This window comes from Rhipicephalus sanguineus, chromosome 11 (assembly GCF_013339695.2).
Source record: "Rhipicephalus sanguineus isolate Rsan-2018 chromosome 11, BIME_Rsan_1.4, whole genome shotgun sequence".
In the NCBI taxonomy this organism is placed as follows: Eukaryota; Metazoa; Arthropoda; class Arachnida; order Ixodida; family Ixodidae; genus Rhipicephalus; species Rhipicephalus sanguineus.
Genome location: NC_051186.1, coordinates 145,030,108 through 145,045,380, shown reverse-complemented (window position 1 = coordinate 145,045,380; position 15,273 = coordinate 145,030,108). Strand labels below are relative to the sequence as shown.

Here is a 15,273-nt window from a genome sequence, read left to right as displayed (position 1 = left end):
GTGGGGCGGTTGGTGGGAGCGTCTAGTCCGGACGATAAAGCTTCCACTGAGAAAGGTTCTCGGCAAAGCTCGACTTAACTTTGAAGAGCTGACCACTGTGCTCACGGAAGTAGAGGCGGTCGTGAACTCGAGGCCTCTCACATACATTGAGTCGGACAGCGCGGAACCTCGTGCATTAACCCCAGCAGACCTCATCATTGGGCGGAGACTAACGACGCTACCACAGGGCAGCAACGACATGCCAATGGACCTGACGCGCAAGGAAGCGGTACGACGGCACGCATACAGGAAACGCCTAACTGAGAACTATTGGAGCCGGTGGACGAAAGAATATCTGCTGCAACTTCGATCAGCGCACTTTTCGCGTAAGACAACCACCAACGAAGTTAAAACAGGAGACATCGTCATAGCCCAAGCTGAGAAATTACCTCGACAAATGTGGAAACTTGCTAGGGTTCTTGTAGTGTACAGAGGTGCTGATGGCCACCTACGTTCTTGCAAGATTCAACAGCAACAAGGGATTGTTACCACCAGGCCGATACAAAAACTTTATTCGCTCGAGCTGAACGAGTGACTTGGTGGCCGGAAGTGTGTTTAATCAAGCGCAGCACCGTGTCAGACCGAAGAAGAAGAAGCGCCTCCTTCCACGAGAAATACCGTGCTCACGAGCACTTGCAGCTAGAATCGACCGAAACGGTTCACAATAAATATCGTTCGTGATGTTTAAGCCTCGCTTCTTGCCAGGGAACCGTATGTCATTTTAAACATAGGGCTCTCCGAGAAACTCCTATCCCTCTACTCAGGACCCTACCAAGTCTTGCGTCAATTGAGCGACGTTAATTGCGGGATTGCGCCGTTGCACTTCGAATCGTCAAGTCCGCCACCTGTTGACATTGTGCATGTTTCGCGGATGAAGCCCTACTTCTCTCGCACTTCATCGCCGGGCCTGCGCCGAGACGGCGCTACAACGCCCGGGGGTCCTGTTACGGAGATGAAGTGAAGGAAGACGAAGGGCTGGACAGTAGTGATGCAGAACTATCGATGGTACTATCGATACTATCGATGGTGAAAAATACTATCGATAGTGCTATCGAAAGTAAAAAATTCGATGGTAGTAGCGATAGCATAAAATCAGCAGCGCGGACTCACTGCACAATAAACTTGGTTCCCCGCGCGCGTGGTACATAGTAGAGCCGGAGGAGCAGGCTGAAGGGCAAGAAAGTTGAAATATTGTCTTCTTCACCTGAGTGCTTTGCTGACACATGATCATGAAGTCAAACTGTTCAGCTGTAGTGGAAAGGAAGCCTTTACATGTAGTGGGACTGCGCGGCTTCAAATTGGTATTGCATTTTATGATTTCAAAATAAAAAAAATATCAAGAAGGTAATTGTAAGGTGTAACTGGTTGCTCTTGGATACGAATTTATTGATGGATATATTCCACCATTTTCACTGGGAAAATAATTAATTTCTCTGCCGAAAATTGCTCATAAATTAAGTGAAGGTGGTAGTAGGCTATCGCAAATATTTTGGCAATATGGCCGGCCAGCAGCCGCATCATTATTCACACCACTATCGATAGTATTGTCACGTGGTTGTGACGGTGTAGAATGCTGCAGCAAGACTGGGAAATATGGAGCTCTTTATTTGGGCGAACTTGTGCCCAGAAAATGAAAACTCAAAATACAAGCGATACATGCCGCGCACTGATAGCGGCGGGAGCAGTCGTCAGCCGTTGAGTAATCTGATCATCAGTGGAACGCGTCGTCCTGTATACATCAGTCATGAAATCTTCCAGCGATATCGCTGGTGCTCGCGTAAGCTCTCGAATAAACTTGACTATTTGCGTCCAGCGCGTAATCTTAACAGAATGATCTCAAACAATTGTGAAGCTTATCCAACATTACAGTGCGGTCTGTGTCAAATAATAATATCTGGGGTTTTACGTCCCAAAACCATGATATGATTATGAGAGACGCCGCAGTTGCGGGCTCCGGAAATTTCGACCATCTGGTGTTCTTGCACTTGCACCTAAATTTATGTACACGGGTCTCTACCATTTCGTCTCCATCGAAATGCGACCACCGCGGCCGGGATCGAACCCGCGACTTTCGGGTCAGCAGCCGAGCACCGTAACCGCTATACCACCGCGGCGGACCGCATCAATCGTTGCTAGGAATCTTTGTGGGTGAAACCCGAATGCGTCAAAACAAAGCAATAAACGCGCGTGGCAGTATTATCGCGATAGTAATATTAACGATGATACTACCGATTGCACTATCGATAGTTTCAAAAAAAACTATCGATACTATCGATAGACAGTTCACCGATAGTTCTGCATCACTACTGGACAGACTGACTGGTGCGCGGGTGTGCTGGTCAGCCATCTTGACTCTTCCACCAATTCTTCTTTGTAAATACATATTGTATATACTCAAACAACTCCGTATCAATATCATGGCTTCGGCATGTACAACCACACATGTTTTAGAATACCAGCTTTATGGATCCCAGAATATACACAAGTAAATGACATTTTAGTCAAAATAAACAAAAGGAAGTGAAGCTGGACTAGGCATGTTACATGTAGGACAGACAGTCGATGGCCAATTAGAATAATGTACTGGGTCGAAAACCAAAACAGTTAAAATTACGAGTTTGATAAGAAAGGAGAATGAATTGAAAAAAAATTAACTGACATTTTATATAGCAACAGAAGATTTTGCTTATTTACTGGCAACTGAACGAATTGGCAATGAAATGTTCTAAATACGAAAAATGCGTGTATTCATTGAGTCTCAATAACCACTACTGTATGTTAATTTCATTGAAACCTCATGACCTTGAAATTTATGTGCAGGCACACTGCAAGAGTGCGCCTGCATATGAACACAGCGCTTCATTGAGCTTTGACTATTGTTTGCAGTTGACTTTTGATGCGTGGAAGAGTTGGCGAATATATTTTAGTTAGCAAAGGCTCACAACAGTAACAGTTTTGCAAAGAATTGATTTATTACTTTATGGGATCACAGAAGACTGCGATATTTTCTTGAACATAACAGTCAATGTGGCATTTGAATTTTCATTTCTTTATTCTACTTACTTGCTGGATACCCCAAGTTATTTATTTACATCGCAATCAGGGTGTCGCACACTCGTGAACAACTAAGCACGGGTTGTCTGAATTGTGCGGTGTTTTGTCAACACACTGACCATTCCTGAATAGTTTGTAAGATATTTAGAGCTGCATTTCTCCGACCGGAAGTGTCGGAGCCTCATGCTTATTGTTTAGTGCATTTCGTTTGCTTTGACTGTTGTGCGTTACGTTCTCTCCACTGAAGTTGGCAAAGAAGTATTGGTTGGTTGGTGCGTGGTGTTTATTATGCCAAAGCGACTCGGGCTGAGAGATGCCTTAGCGGAGAGCTCTGGATAGTTTATACCAGCTGGGGTTCTTTAACATGCACTGAAATCGCATAGTACAAGAGCCTCTAGCGCTTTGCCTCGTTGGAAATGCCACCTCTGCAGCCAGGATCAAACGCGCATCTTTCAGGTCGGCAGCCGAGCACCGTAACCACTAGGCCTACGTGGCAGCAGTGAAATATGAGCTGGGCATGGCATCTCCTCCCAACAAGCTTTTTTCAAGAACTTCCAGCTTTTAAAAGGTGTATCCCTAGACGAAATATGTTTGGTAACAGCACCGTATGCCAGTTTAATTGATGCTGTACGCCGTTTTGGTTCTCTTGATTGTGCTGGAACAAATGGCTTTGTCGGCTGCGTGTGTGAGGCCTTGTGATACTAACAGTTGTTGCATCTTCTGGTGCATTCTTCAGTGAGCAAAGTGCCCGAAGTATCATGTATTGTTTCTAGTCGCTTGCTGAATTCACCTAGTTGTTTATTGACGCCAGTGTCAGTGTTGCACACTTGTTGTGAAGAACGATGCACAGACTGTCTGAATTGTGATGTGTTGTGCCAAAACAGTGACCCTTCCTGCGTAGTTTGCAACATATTTAAAACTACACTGCTCAGACTGGAAGCGTCAGAACCTCATGTTGATCTTTTAGTGGACTTCATCTCTCTGTAGTATTTGCCAAATGGGTACTCTGCTCAGTGGATTTTGGCGTGTGGTGAGCACAGCAGCAGTGCAATGTGTTATGGGCATGGCAAATGGTCCCAACAAGTTTTTTTTTTGCAAGCAAAGTCAGTTCCGAAAAGAGGTGCGCATACTCAAAGGAAACTCAGTATTAGAATAACAGAGAGCTGAGCTACTTGGTAAGTATTCATTCTAAAAAGACAGCGCGTGCAAACACGGACACAAGAAAGAAGTCAGGACACCACACCACACAAGAAAGAAGTCAGGTGTCCTGACTTCTTTCTTGTGTCCGTGTTTGCACGCCCTGTCTTTTTAAAATGAAACTGAGTAACCCTCACTTTATGCTACTTCAGAACTCACATTATGCCGCTCTAGTTTAGTGTTGGTTAGGGATGAATATTATACGCTGTGGAAACCACATATTGTTTTAACAGTTATGTATATAAGAGATTCTTAAGGTAAATGAAATCAACAATCACTATTTCCATTATTATTGCAATTCAAATTGTTTTTATAAGCAGCAGTGACAATTGAAATGGAAGGACAAAATGGTGCTTTTTACATGGAGAATTGCTGTGGATGGTCACGAGATGTTTGGTTTGTTTTTATGGTCTAATTTCTTCGATAAAACTCCAGCTGAAATTCAGCGCTGTGCCGCGTGTCCCCTTCTCGTTTTTGTCCATGTTAGTTACACTGTTGCTGTGCCTCCTCATTGCGAGGGGCAGATTTTGCGCCCCCCCCCACCTCTTAGGCAAATAGTAAAGCCCCCACCCCCCGTGCGCACGCCATGGCCCCACTCATAACACAGCTTGTGTAAAGCGAATGAGCATTAGTGGGATACATCAAGGGTGTTTTTTATTAGCATGAAGTCATGTTACGAGGCATTCAAAGGGAGGTTGAATCGGTTGAATGTCCTGTCAAAAGCCTTCATTGCGCACAGGTGCCATGTTTTAGAGCCAATATGCATACAGTTGAGGCCAGCGCACAGCGAACATTCTGCACCGGTGATCGCATTCCAGTGCCATCATTAGGTAGAATGCAGCCCATTTCGTGCAGCACACGTGCGATTCCACGGCGCTTTTGTGAAGGAGCCGTCACCTGCCCCACATTCTCTGGCATAGCGCTTCGCGCCATTCGTTTTTCAAGAGAGCCTAGGCATCGCGTCTTATCAGTGATAACGACCTCATGTGCATTGTAGCGTCTACAATGCAGGCGAGGCGACCAAATATAAACGTAGCAGCGTTCGCTGAAGACGTAGCGACATAAATGGAGAAATAAAAACACGGTAATCGGTCTAACACTACCATAAACAAAGCGCGACTGCTTGCCTTCTACGTCGTACAGCCGCTATCCACCGCCGCCGTCGCTCTCGCTCATGAAATAGCACCGGAAACCTGTAGAAGTGCGTTCCTGGCGATTTTTTCGGTGTGTTTTAGCAGCCGACAACGCAGCAGTGATTTTTCGACATCGTTGAGGCCCGACAGAGTCGTTAAATCACGATGAAAACACATCCATCCGTGCACTCGCGTAGACGCTCGCTGAAACACTGTTCGCCGAGCCCCGCAAGCGCTTCCGAGCCATGGCGGCAGATGGCGTGGTCGGCGCTTTGCGCATCGCCTATACCCTTCTACGGGCTGCGCTCTCAACGCGAAGTCACTATGCGGAGAACATCGCTCCCTGGAGCGGCCGCATTATCTTACACCAGCGTTTTGTAGTTACACAATATCGGATACAAAACAGCTAGCTGCCAACCTGACTTCGTGTAACACTACAACTTGTTGGTATCGCATTCGTTGCTTCGCCTTTGCGGTGAAACTGTGACTTTGTTCCTCCCGCCGAAGGTTTCGGCTTTGCCGCAGCCAATCAAAACGCCATGCGGTGGTGGCGCTGGTGTGAACATCCGTTTGAGCAGGAACTGGCGCGAGAAAAGCGCAGGCGGCTCGGGTGGACAAGCAGTGCCAAGTAATGGCGACACGTCCGCGAAAACGCAAGATGTCCCAGCTCCTTAGCCGCGCGGGCAGCCAGGCCAGCCATACGGTCTGAACAGGTATGTGCACTGGCCTCCTAGCAGCGGTGAAAATCCGCTTCGTCGCTTTGGCCGATCCGTTTTCGGTGTGAACGAGCCTTTACCCGAACCTGTATCCGACGGACGCGTGTAAAGCGTGTGGGGACAGAGCTACGCTGCAGCAGATGCTTAGAGAGTGTGCCTGGAAATTTATTGGACAATTTTAATTTAGCGTTAGCGGATAGCGGGGCTTAAGGGAATAGCGTTAGCGAGCCGCAAACGTTCGTGGCGAACAGCGCGTTTTAGTATAGCAGGATAGCGGTTACATGTTCAGGCTGTGACGGCGGCGTCAGCTAGCGGATTATGAATGCGTTAAAAAAAGTGAAAAGAAAAAAAAACTGAAAATGCTCACCTCTATCCCCGCATACAGCAGTATTACTTACTGCTTTATTAGTAATAACAAATGTAAATAAATATGAACCACGCCACAAAAGCCAATATTGATGTGTTGCAGATTTGTTTACACCGAGCTTCTTGTTAAGCTTAGGAACGTTCGAAATGGGTAGCGATATAAAAAAACTGGTCGTCTAAGCCATAGGCGTGCGCAGGCTTCCTCTTCAGGAGGGGGGGGGGGGGAAGGTTCATTGCAGCGCCCCCCTCCCTATTAAGTCAAAGTATGGGACAGATTTTGCGCCCCCTCTTATGCGACTAGGGGGGAAGCTGCCCCCTCGCCCTCGTGCGCACGCCTATGGTCGAAGCTGCCTGAAGGGGCAAGCGAAGCCATTTTACACAGTCGTTTGCTACGAAAGCAGTGAATCTGTTCACATCATCGCTAAATTCACTTCGAAGTGGGCGTCCAAAACCACCGCCATGTTTTATTACACTACGTTAACCACGCAAACACGGTAACGCTAAATCTGAAAAATACCGTGCGTGCAATAAACGCTACGGGTCGTTGAGCGCACTGCGCATGCGCATTTCGATCCCCCTACTCCGCTAAGCTCGCTAAACTGTAACTGCGTAATATCGCTGCCTCCTCTCACCTAACGACGCACGTTACACAAAGACAAACTACGTGCTCAATCGTCGCCGCTGCCACTGCGCTGGGGCCGCCGGCCGCAGCGGCTGCGGTCGCTGCTGCGGATCGCCTCCGTCGGCATCGCTGCCGCTAGGAGGTCACACTCACAAGCGACAAGCTGGTCAACCAGCTTATTTGGGCCGTCCGGCAATGCGGAGATGCCGCCCTGGTCCAAGGACTTCGAGCCGTCACCTGAGGCACTGCCATCATCATCGGCGGAGGGAGGAATGGGACAGGAGTTAATCCACTCTTCCCACCGCCTCGCCCGAAGGAAAGTGCCGGGGCAGTTTGAAATAAAGTTTATTAATTCATTCATGAAATAGGGGCAGAATTATTTCATAAGAGCAGTAGGACGCCGTTTATTCGCACATACTGTGCGTCTTAGTGAGGGAAACCTTCAGCTGGTTTTCTGCAGAAGCCTTTGTATGCGGTACCATATGTGACATGGCATGCAGACTTGGATATCTTTGTTTAAAATTCGATTTGGGTTCTCGGGAAGAGCGATGTACTTGTTGGTTATGACTCTGTTGCAAAAAACAAATAAAAACAGTACGCTTGAAAACAGTATACTTGAATCTGCAGCGCGAATAAACGCCGGGCCAAAAGGAAGGCATGAGGCACAAGTATTGATACGTCAACACTTATTTAATTTATTAGAAATATTAGAACTAAATTATTGCTTGAATGAACATTTGAATAGTGGTAAATTAAACGAATAAAGACTACAATACTGACCTAAATAAGTTCTGTATCCGAAACTTTTTAACCAATACATTACTAAGAGGTCGTAAAGTTTACGCCTATTTATTCAACTTTTTTTCTTAAATACTTCGCGCTTCATACATCAGTTATATTCCATCATGTCTCTGTTGTTTCCAACTGTAGTTTAAAGCAGATTTCACAGGCTGTACTCGCCAAATAAACGGTTTTGCTCCTCTGCTTCCATTCACCATTATAGCCATGAAGATGTTCGAAAAATAATATTGTTGTAGTGAATGCTATTTTGTTTCTTTCTTCGGACAGGCCTTGTGTCCGCAATTATAGCCGGAGTAGATCCAGTTCTGGGTCTGTACAGTTCACTTTATCCGGCAGTAATCTACGCCATCGTGGGAAGTTCGCCTTATGTTTCTATGGGTACGTACGTTAATCAAACTACGTCAATGCTTTGACGCATACTGAGGGTTATAGCACTCTGTTTTAGACATTCATAAGTACACAGTTTATTGTAGCGAGTGACAAACAATAACGCATTAGGCTAGTGATGTAAATGCAGTTTCTTATTTTTGTCCTTGTTACAATAACCCACAGAGCCTACAAGTCATTTGTAGTATGTGAATAGAATAGTGACCGCCGGCTCTTGTAACGTAACAGAGAATTTTGTCCGGCTAGTTGGTAATATAATAGTAATATAACAGCATATCTAGAGTTTTACGTGCCAAAACCACCATAATATTGCGAAGCAGATCATAGTGTAAACTTCCGGCAATTTCGACTATCTGGCATTCTTAATGTGCATGGACTACACTAGGGTACGCATCTGGGCTGGTTGGTTCGTCATTTCCGGTATGTAAACAACAATAAAAGGACGGGACGAAGAAAGGACACACACCACGGCACTGACTAACTACTAAATGGGTTTCATTCTTCCAGTCAGCATATATATACTCCACCACTATCTCAATGAAACAGGAAAAAAAACTGAAAAAATGAGGACCCAGCCTGCACAGAGGCTATAAAAATATTCAATGAGACCGAAATGTTAACACCTTCGGACGGAGGGAAATAGAAGGGAGGCTTACGCATGCCTCGCTGCAATTCTGGATATGATGAGCTCCAGTGCATTGACATTGCGCAGTACTACACGGGCCTCCGGCATTTCGTCTCCATTGACATGCGACCGCTACGGTCGGGAGCGAACCCGCGACTTTCGGGTCAGCATCCGAGCTTTGTAGCCACTGTACCAAGGCGGCGGACCGGGCAGGTTGTTAATGATCCGTCATTGCAGGTAGCGCGAAACTTTAACACGGACAGACAAAAGGAGGTAAAGAGCAGCTTGTTCTCTGTGTATCTGTGTTTCGCGCTACCTAAAATTATGGTTCTTTTTAAATAAGAACTTAAAATATAAATTAACGAGAGATTTCGCTAATCATACATCACTATGCAAACCTAAGGACAGCTCATCGGGCGCGTTTATTTCACTCATGATTAACTGCGTAAAAAGTTGAAAGACGACGCCCGTGTCGTCTGTTCTCCCCCTTGTCAGCCTTCTATTGCAAGTTTAACCTCGAATGCAAAGCGTGGCAGCTTTGGTTTTCCGTTTTTATTTTTTTCGTGTTCACGAAAAACAATTTTCGCGCTTAAATGAAGACACAGAAAAAGACCCTATGCGAAACAATTTCAGAAAAGGCAATTGAGACGTTAATAGTAGAGAGCATAAGCATTAATTACAGGAGATTTTATTATGAAACATGTAAACCATCAATTGTGTCTAAGATTAGGTAAGTGCGCTTACTGCGTCATACATTTTGTTTTACCCTTCGCAGGCATGTTTCCTGTTACAGCACTCATGACGGGAGTGGTGGTCCAAAAATACAAAATCAACTCTGAAAACGGCACGGCCGCTATTGACAGTGGAGACCAATTATACAATGAACAATCAAGTACTGGAGTGGCCATTACACTTACATTCTTGACTGGCCTTATTCAGGTGAGACATCGCTGCGAGGAGACAAGTCTACTTTTCGGATGTGAAGTTGACAGCACAATGTGGTTACCTGTTTACAGTAAAAAATTGCAGCCTTTGTTCATGCTTTGACATTGTTATATAGGATTGATTATTTAAGGCTCATTCCGACCCACGACTAGCACCGGTCATTTATTTATTGGTAAATACTGCGATCTTTCATTTCAAAGATCATGACAGGGTGGGAAAAGCGTTCGATAATAATATTTACATGCATCTGAACAACCAATACAGGTACAGTGAATGAATAAGTACGACGTGATATACAAGAGTGGTTCAAAACGCGATTACAATAAAGTTACAGACTAACATAATAACGCAATAATTACAATAAAATGAATTATACAATGCAAAAACAAACGAGGCTTTAAGTGAGGCTGCAACAATCATACGAAATCATTTGCAAGGTTATTCCAATAAGTAATTGTTCTAGGGAAAAATCAATACCCTTAGCAGTTAATCTGTGAAATTAGAGTTATCATTTTACTCTGTCGCTTGCGAGCTGAGTAACCGGAAGAGTACTGAAGGATACTTGAAGTGTTAACATTTAAATGGCCGTTTATTAGTTGAAAGAAAAACTTTACGCGGAAAATGCGGTTTCTGTTGACAACAGATTGTAGGCCACTTCTCATTAATAGCTCAGATACTGATGTTCGACCTTATAAATTATAAATAAAACGTAAGCCTTTATTTTGCACTTTTTCTAGTTGATTAATATTGCGTTTAGTGATTGGATCCCATATTACCACAGCATATTCCAACATTGGACGAATTAGTGTTTTATATTGTCACGGGGTCGTGACGTCGACGAACGTGACGTCACGGGGTCGTGCAGGCGGTGTCTCCAGGATGATTCTTTATTTCGCCAAACTTGTGGCCAGGAAACGGTAATTCATTCTACAGCAACACACACTGTACACTGATAGCGGCGAACAGAGCGTCGGCCGTCGATCGAACTGCTCGACCATCGAACTGCTCTGCGGTAAGGCGCGTCGCCATTTAAACATGCAGCATCGAACATTCGAGCCTTATCGCTGGTGGCCGCGTTAGTTCGAGAATAACCTCAACTGTTCGCGTTTGTGTGCTCAAGCCATAAAAAGATTCTAAGATAATCTGGAAGGTTCCCAGACATAAGGGAGCGGCTTGCGCAAGGCGGTGGCTACGCGTGCAACCGAGTTACATAAAATGACAAAAAGAAGCCCGCGTGGCAATATGCTAGCATGCGTACAGGCGAGGTAGAAAGAACACTTTAAGGATCGTTTCAGAAAACAGAGTTTACGAAGACAGTTAGCTGTAATCATGTCAATGTGTTTTGTTGTTCCAGGTTAGGTCATTAGCCATCGGTAATCCAGGGTATTTGTATTCTGCAACTTCTGTTAGCGTGACGCTATTCGTGCCGTGCTGATTACATAAACGATTTTTCTTTGGTGATATTTTCATATAGACTGTTTTGGGGTAATTAACTTCCATTGGCCATTCCTGGCACCAAGACAACTTTGTTAAATTGATTATTCAGCCTCATTTGATCCCCAACGGATGATAGTTTCTTGTATAACACACAATAATCAGCATAAAGCTATACATTTACAGAAAGGACAGTGATTATGTCATTTATAAATAAGAGAACTAATACAGGACCGACCCCTGAGGTACGCCAGAATAAACAGGAAGTTTACCAGAGCAGGTGTGATTGAGTGAAACAAATTGTTGTGCGTTATAAAGGTACGTTTGTATCCATAATATCAGTTTAGCATTTTGAACATATATTGCAATTTATGAAATAATTTTGTATGCGAAACATTATGAAAGGCTTTTTGCAAATCCATAAAATGTCATCTAGCTGTTCTCCTTTATTTAGTGCAGTAGCAAAATCGTAGATGTTTCAAACAGTTGCGTAGTGGTTGAATATCTACCTCGAAACCAATGCTGTGCTCTTGTTAGTATTCGGTCTTCCTCAAGAAATGTAACAATGCGTTTATGAATTATACAGTCATGTGCTCTAATACTTTACAAGCTGTTGAGGTTAATAAAACTAGTCGATAATTCTTTATTTGTGTTTTGTCGCCTGCTTTGTGTAGAGGCCTAACTGGGGGAATCTTCCGAGTATACACATCTTCGTGCAGAGACATCGTATATAATATTTAGGATGACTTCCAGTTGGGCGTGTTGGTATAGGTTCATGATGAAACAAGCGCAAAAAATACGAAGACTCAGAAAGGACACAGGACGGAGCGCTTACTATATAGCAACTGAAAATTTATTTTGGAAAGAACAATCTTATATATGCATAACATGCATCCTCGTCACCACACACCACCCTTGTTATCACAGAGTGAATCAACAAAACACCACTTCGATAACCCATCGCATACATCAAGTAAACACGTGTTAAGCCCTTCCCCCCCCTCCAAACAAGAAAAAATAAGAAAAAATTTGCACTGGTTCATGTCATATCTAAAAAAGCAAACTCAGAATCGGTTAGCAGAACAGACGCCTGGCTAACACACATCTCACCTCCTTTCTTAATTCGAAATGCTTCAATTATCTCTCTTGTCGTTCGCTTTCTGTTCATGTCTATTATCTCTGTGTCACAAAGTTTTGGCTGGCAGGTGCACTCTTTGCAGTGCATCGCCAAGTGCGAGTACGGGGCCCCTTTTAGTGAACTCTCATGCTCGCGAAGGCGTACATTCAGGCAACGTCCTGTATCCTGTTCGCGAGCATGAGAGTTCACTAAAAGGGGCCCCGTACTCGCACTTGGCGATGCACTGCAAAGAGTGCACCTGCCAGCCAAAACTTTGTGACACAGAGATAATAGACATGAACAGAAAGCCTGCCCACCACTGGAAACGCCGGCGCCACCGTCGGCGTGACGTGCTTGGCAGGATCACGTGGTCTCAGCGGCTGCGTCGCCTGCTTGTGGAGCGCTGCCGCGTGCTTTGAAAACGAGTTTCAAGCCCCACATGCACTGCGGTATGTTCAAATATGGAAGTTTCCTCGCATTTTCTGCTCAATTGAAACCATTGTAATAGAGTGGCTGCCTCCGAAGGCGACGAACATGGGGCTCTACCGCTCGGTGCCGCAGTGCCGGGCTTACGCAACGGAGCCCAGTGTCAGCCTACACCGGTAACCGCGCGACAAGAAACTGCGCGAAGCATGGGTTGTAAAGCTAAGAACCGGCAAGTAGCCATCGGCTACTAGTCTTGTGTGCAACAAGCACTTCCTCGACGAAGACTTTCGTTAGTGCGTCGGGTCTGCGATGCTCGGTGAGTAGCAGACAGCGCGCACTGAGACGATGGCTCACGCGCGCTTCCCACCGGCAAATGATGCTTATCTGCCACAGAATGGAAAAGGCGATACCTTTTACCACGTACGATACCATCTCAGAACCCTCCCGTGAGACCTCTTCATCGTCGTCCCCGTGCTCAGCATCCACAAAATCGGCTGCAGATGCGCAAGTCATTGTTTAGATACGTTTAATAAAAAACATGGCTGATCCCTCCGTCATAGGAATCGGTATAACACGAAAGTGAAACGTGTCTTCACAGAAGTAGTGCTTATCGTGTAGTGATATACGAGAGCTTGTACAATGTCTATTCCTGTTTGGCCGCTCTAGCACCGTTTGACGTGGATGCACCCATGTGGACGGCATGTCTCTATCGCGAGGACTAACGCCCATGATCTTGATTAAACCGTTGTGGTAGTTGACGTTGCGAACATATGTTTGGACACAGCGAATCGTGAATCCCGCGTAAGGATGATATCAACAAGCTCATAATCAACACTGGTACCCGGTATGCACTTCTTCAAAGGGTCGTCAATTAAGGAGAGAAACGGCACGGGGTGCGCTTTCTAGCAATGGGTGACTGACGCCTGCGCTCATGCATACACTACCACACACTACGCTTCAGCAACACGGGAGGTAGAGGTTCGTGGCCTGAGCCGCAAACGCGTGCGTCCCGCTGGTCTCTGTCTCATAGACGCTGGTCTCGCTCCACCAAGGCACGACATTCACCCGTCGAATTCGCGTCCTTTCTGCAACGCGTATTGCAGCAGTTTTGTTAGTCGGTGTTCTCGCAATCGAAGCAGTCGGCGGCGGAGAAATCCCGTTGGTGCATGTGGAAGCTGCACTACTCCGATGAGCCGACGCACGCAAACACGACGCGAAAGGCAAGGAACGAACTGCGTCAAGGGTGCCTCGGCGATGCCAGCGCGCCGACGCACACCGAGGCGTTTTAACCATGACCTCCGATATTACGCGCGATCTCGGAGTAAGCGCTAGTAAATGTCGATCGTGAACCATTACTTCTTTTCACCTCTCACAGACGGCGGCGCCGCCCCGCTCCGCCCCGCCTACCTACATCGCCAACAGAGAGCACCGTACGAAAGAGAATGTGTGAAAGACATAAGGCGCGTTCGCGCCGTGTTCTGCACTGCCGAGTTAGCTTAGTCGGTAGGGCGTCGGGCGTTTGCCGTCGCGGCCGCAAGGTCGAGGGTTCGGTTTCCAGCTGGGTATCTTTATCATGGTTTTTTTCTTTCTCACCCGCTGGCGTCCATTTTATGAGCGTCATATCCGTGACGGATGTACTTGGTTGACCCCGGCATAAAACACTTTCGTGTTAAAAAACTCACAGGGTCCCTTATGCATTCGCCAAAGATCATTAGAAGGAGAAAGCCATCATCTTCTTGTTAGTCGATGTATTTGTTCTCGCGCGGCCGCCTCCAAAAGCGTTGTGCACCTAACGCGCTTTTGCACGGCCTCCGTGACCGATCACGGAGGCAATGCAAAGCGACCATGACGTGTGGATACGTCATCATGTGACGTCACGTTATGTGACGTCATAATGACGCTACATGTTTTGGTGACCTGTGGCGTCATTATGACGCCATATGGTCACGCCATCACGTGACGATTATTTTTTGCATCACTCGTGTTGACGCCGCCGAAGCGGGACGCCAACGGGCAAACTTCCCGTTTGATGAGGCATCTAGGGCTTTCGCCTTCATAAGCTACACGATGTTTTGCATTGCCTTCGTGATCGGCTACCGATCACGGAGGCAATGCAAAGGGGCCATGTCGTGTGAATACCTCATCATGTGACATCACGTTATATCACGTCATGGTGATGTCATAATGAAGTTACAAATTTAGGAGATCTGTGACGTCATATGGTGACGTCATATGGTGACTCCATCACGTGACGATTATTTTTTGCCTCACACGTCGTGGCGCCGCCGACGGTCAATCTACCCGTTTGAAGAGGCATCTAAGGCTTTCGCCTTCATAAGCTACGCGACGATTGCTGGTGGATGTACATGACGAAAGAGCCAAATTCTGCAGCTGTGTGCTGCGTTTATGTT

The 15,273-nt window shown here is 45.9% G+C and overlaps 1 protein-coding gene across 1 annotated transcript in view; it reads left to right on the top strand.

Moving 5' to 3' along the window:
• Nucleotides 1–15,273, top strand: part of LOC119375472 (sulfate transporter) — a 115,054-nt gene that overhangs the window by 14,379 nt on the left and 85,402 nt on the right. Inside the window, exons 2-3 of the mRNA XM_049411273.1 lie at nucleotides 8,196–8,306; nucleotides 9,716–9,879. Of these exons, the coding sequence (XP_049267230.1) occupies nucleotides 8,196–8,306; nucleotides 9,716–9,879 (275 nt within the window). The remainder of the gene's footprint in view (nucleotides 1–8,195; nucleotides 8,307–9,715; nucleotides 9,880–15,273) is intronic.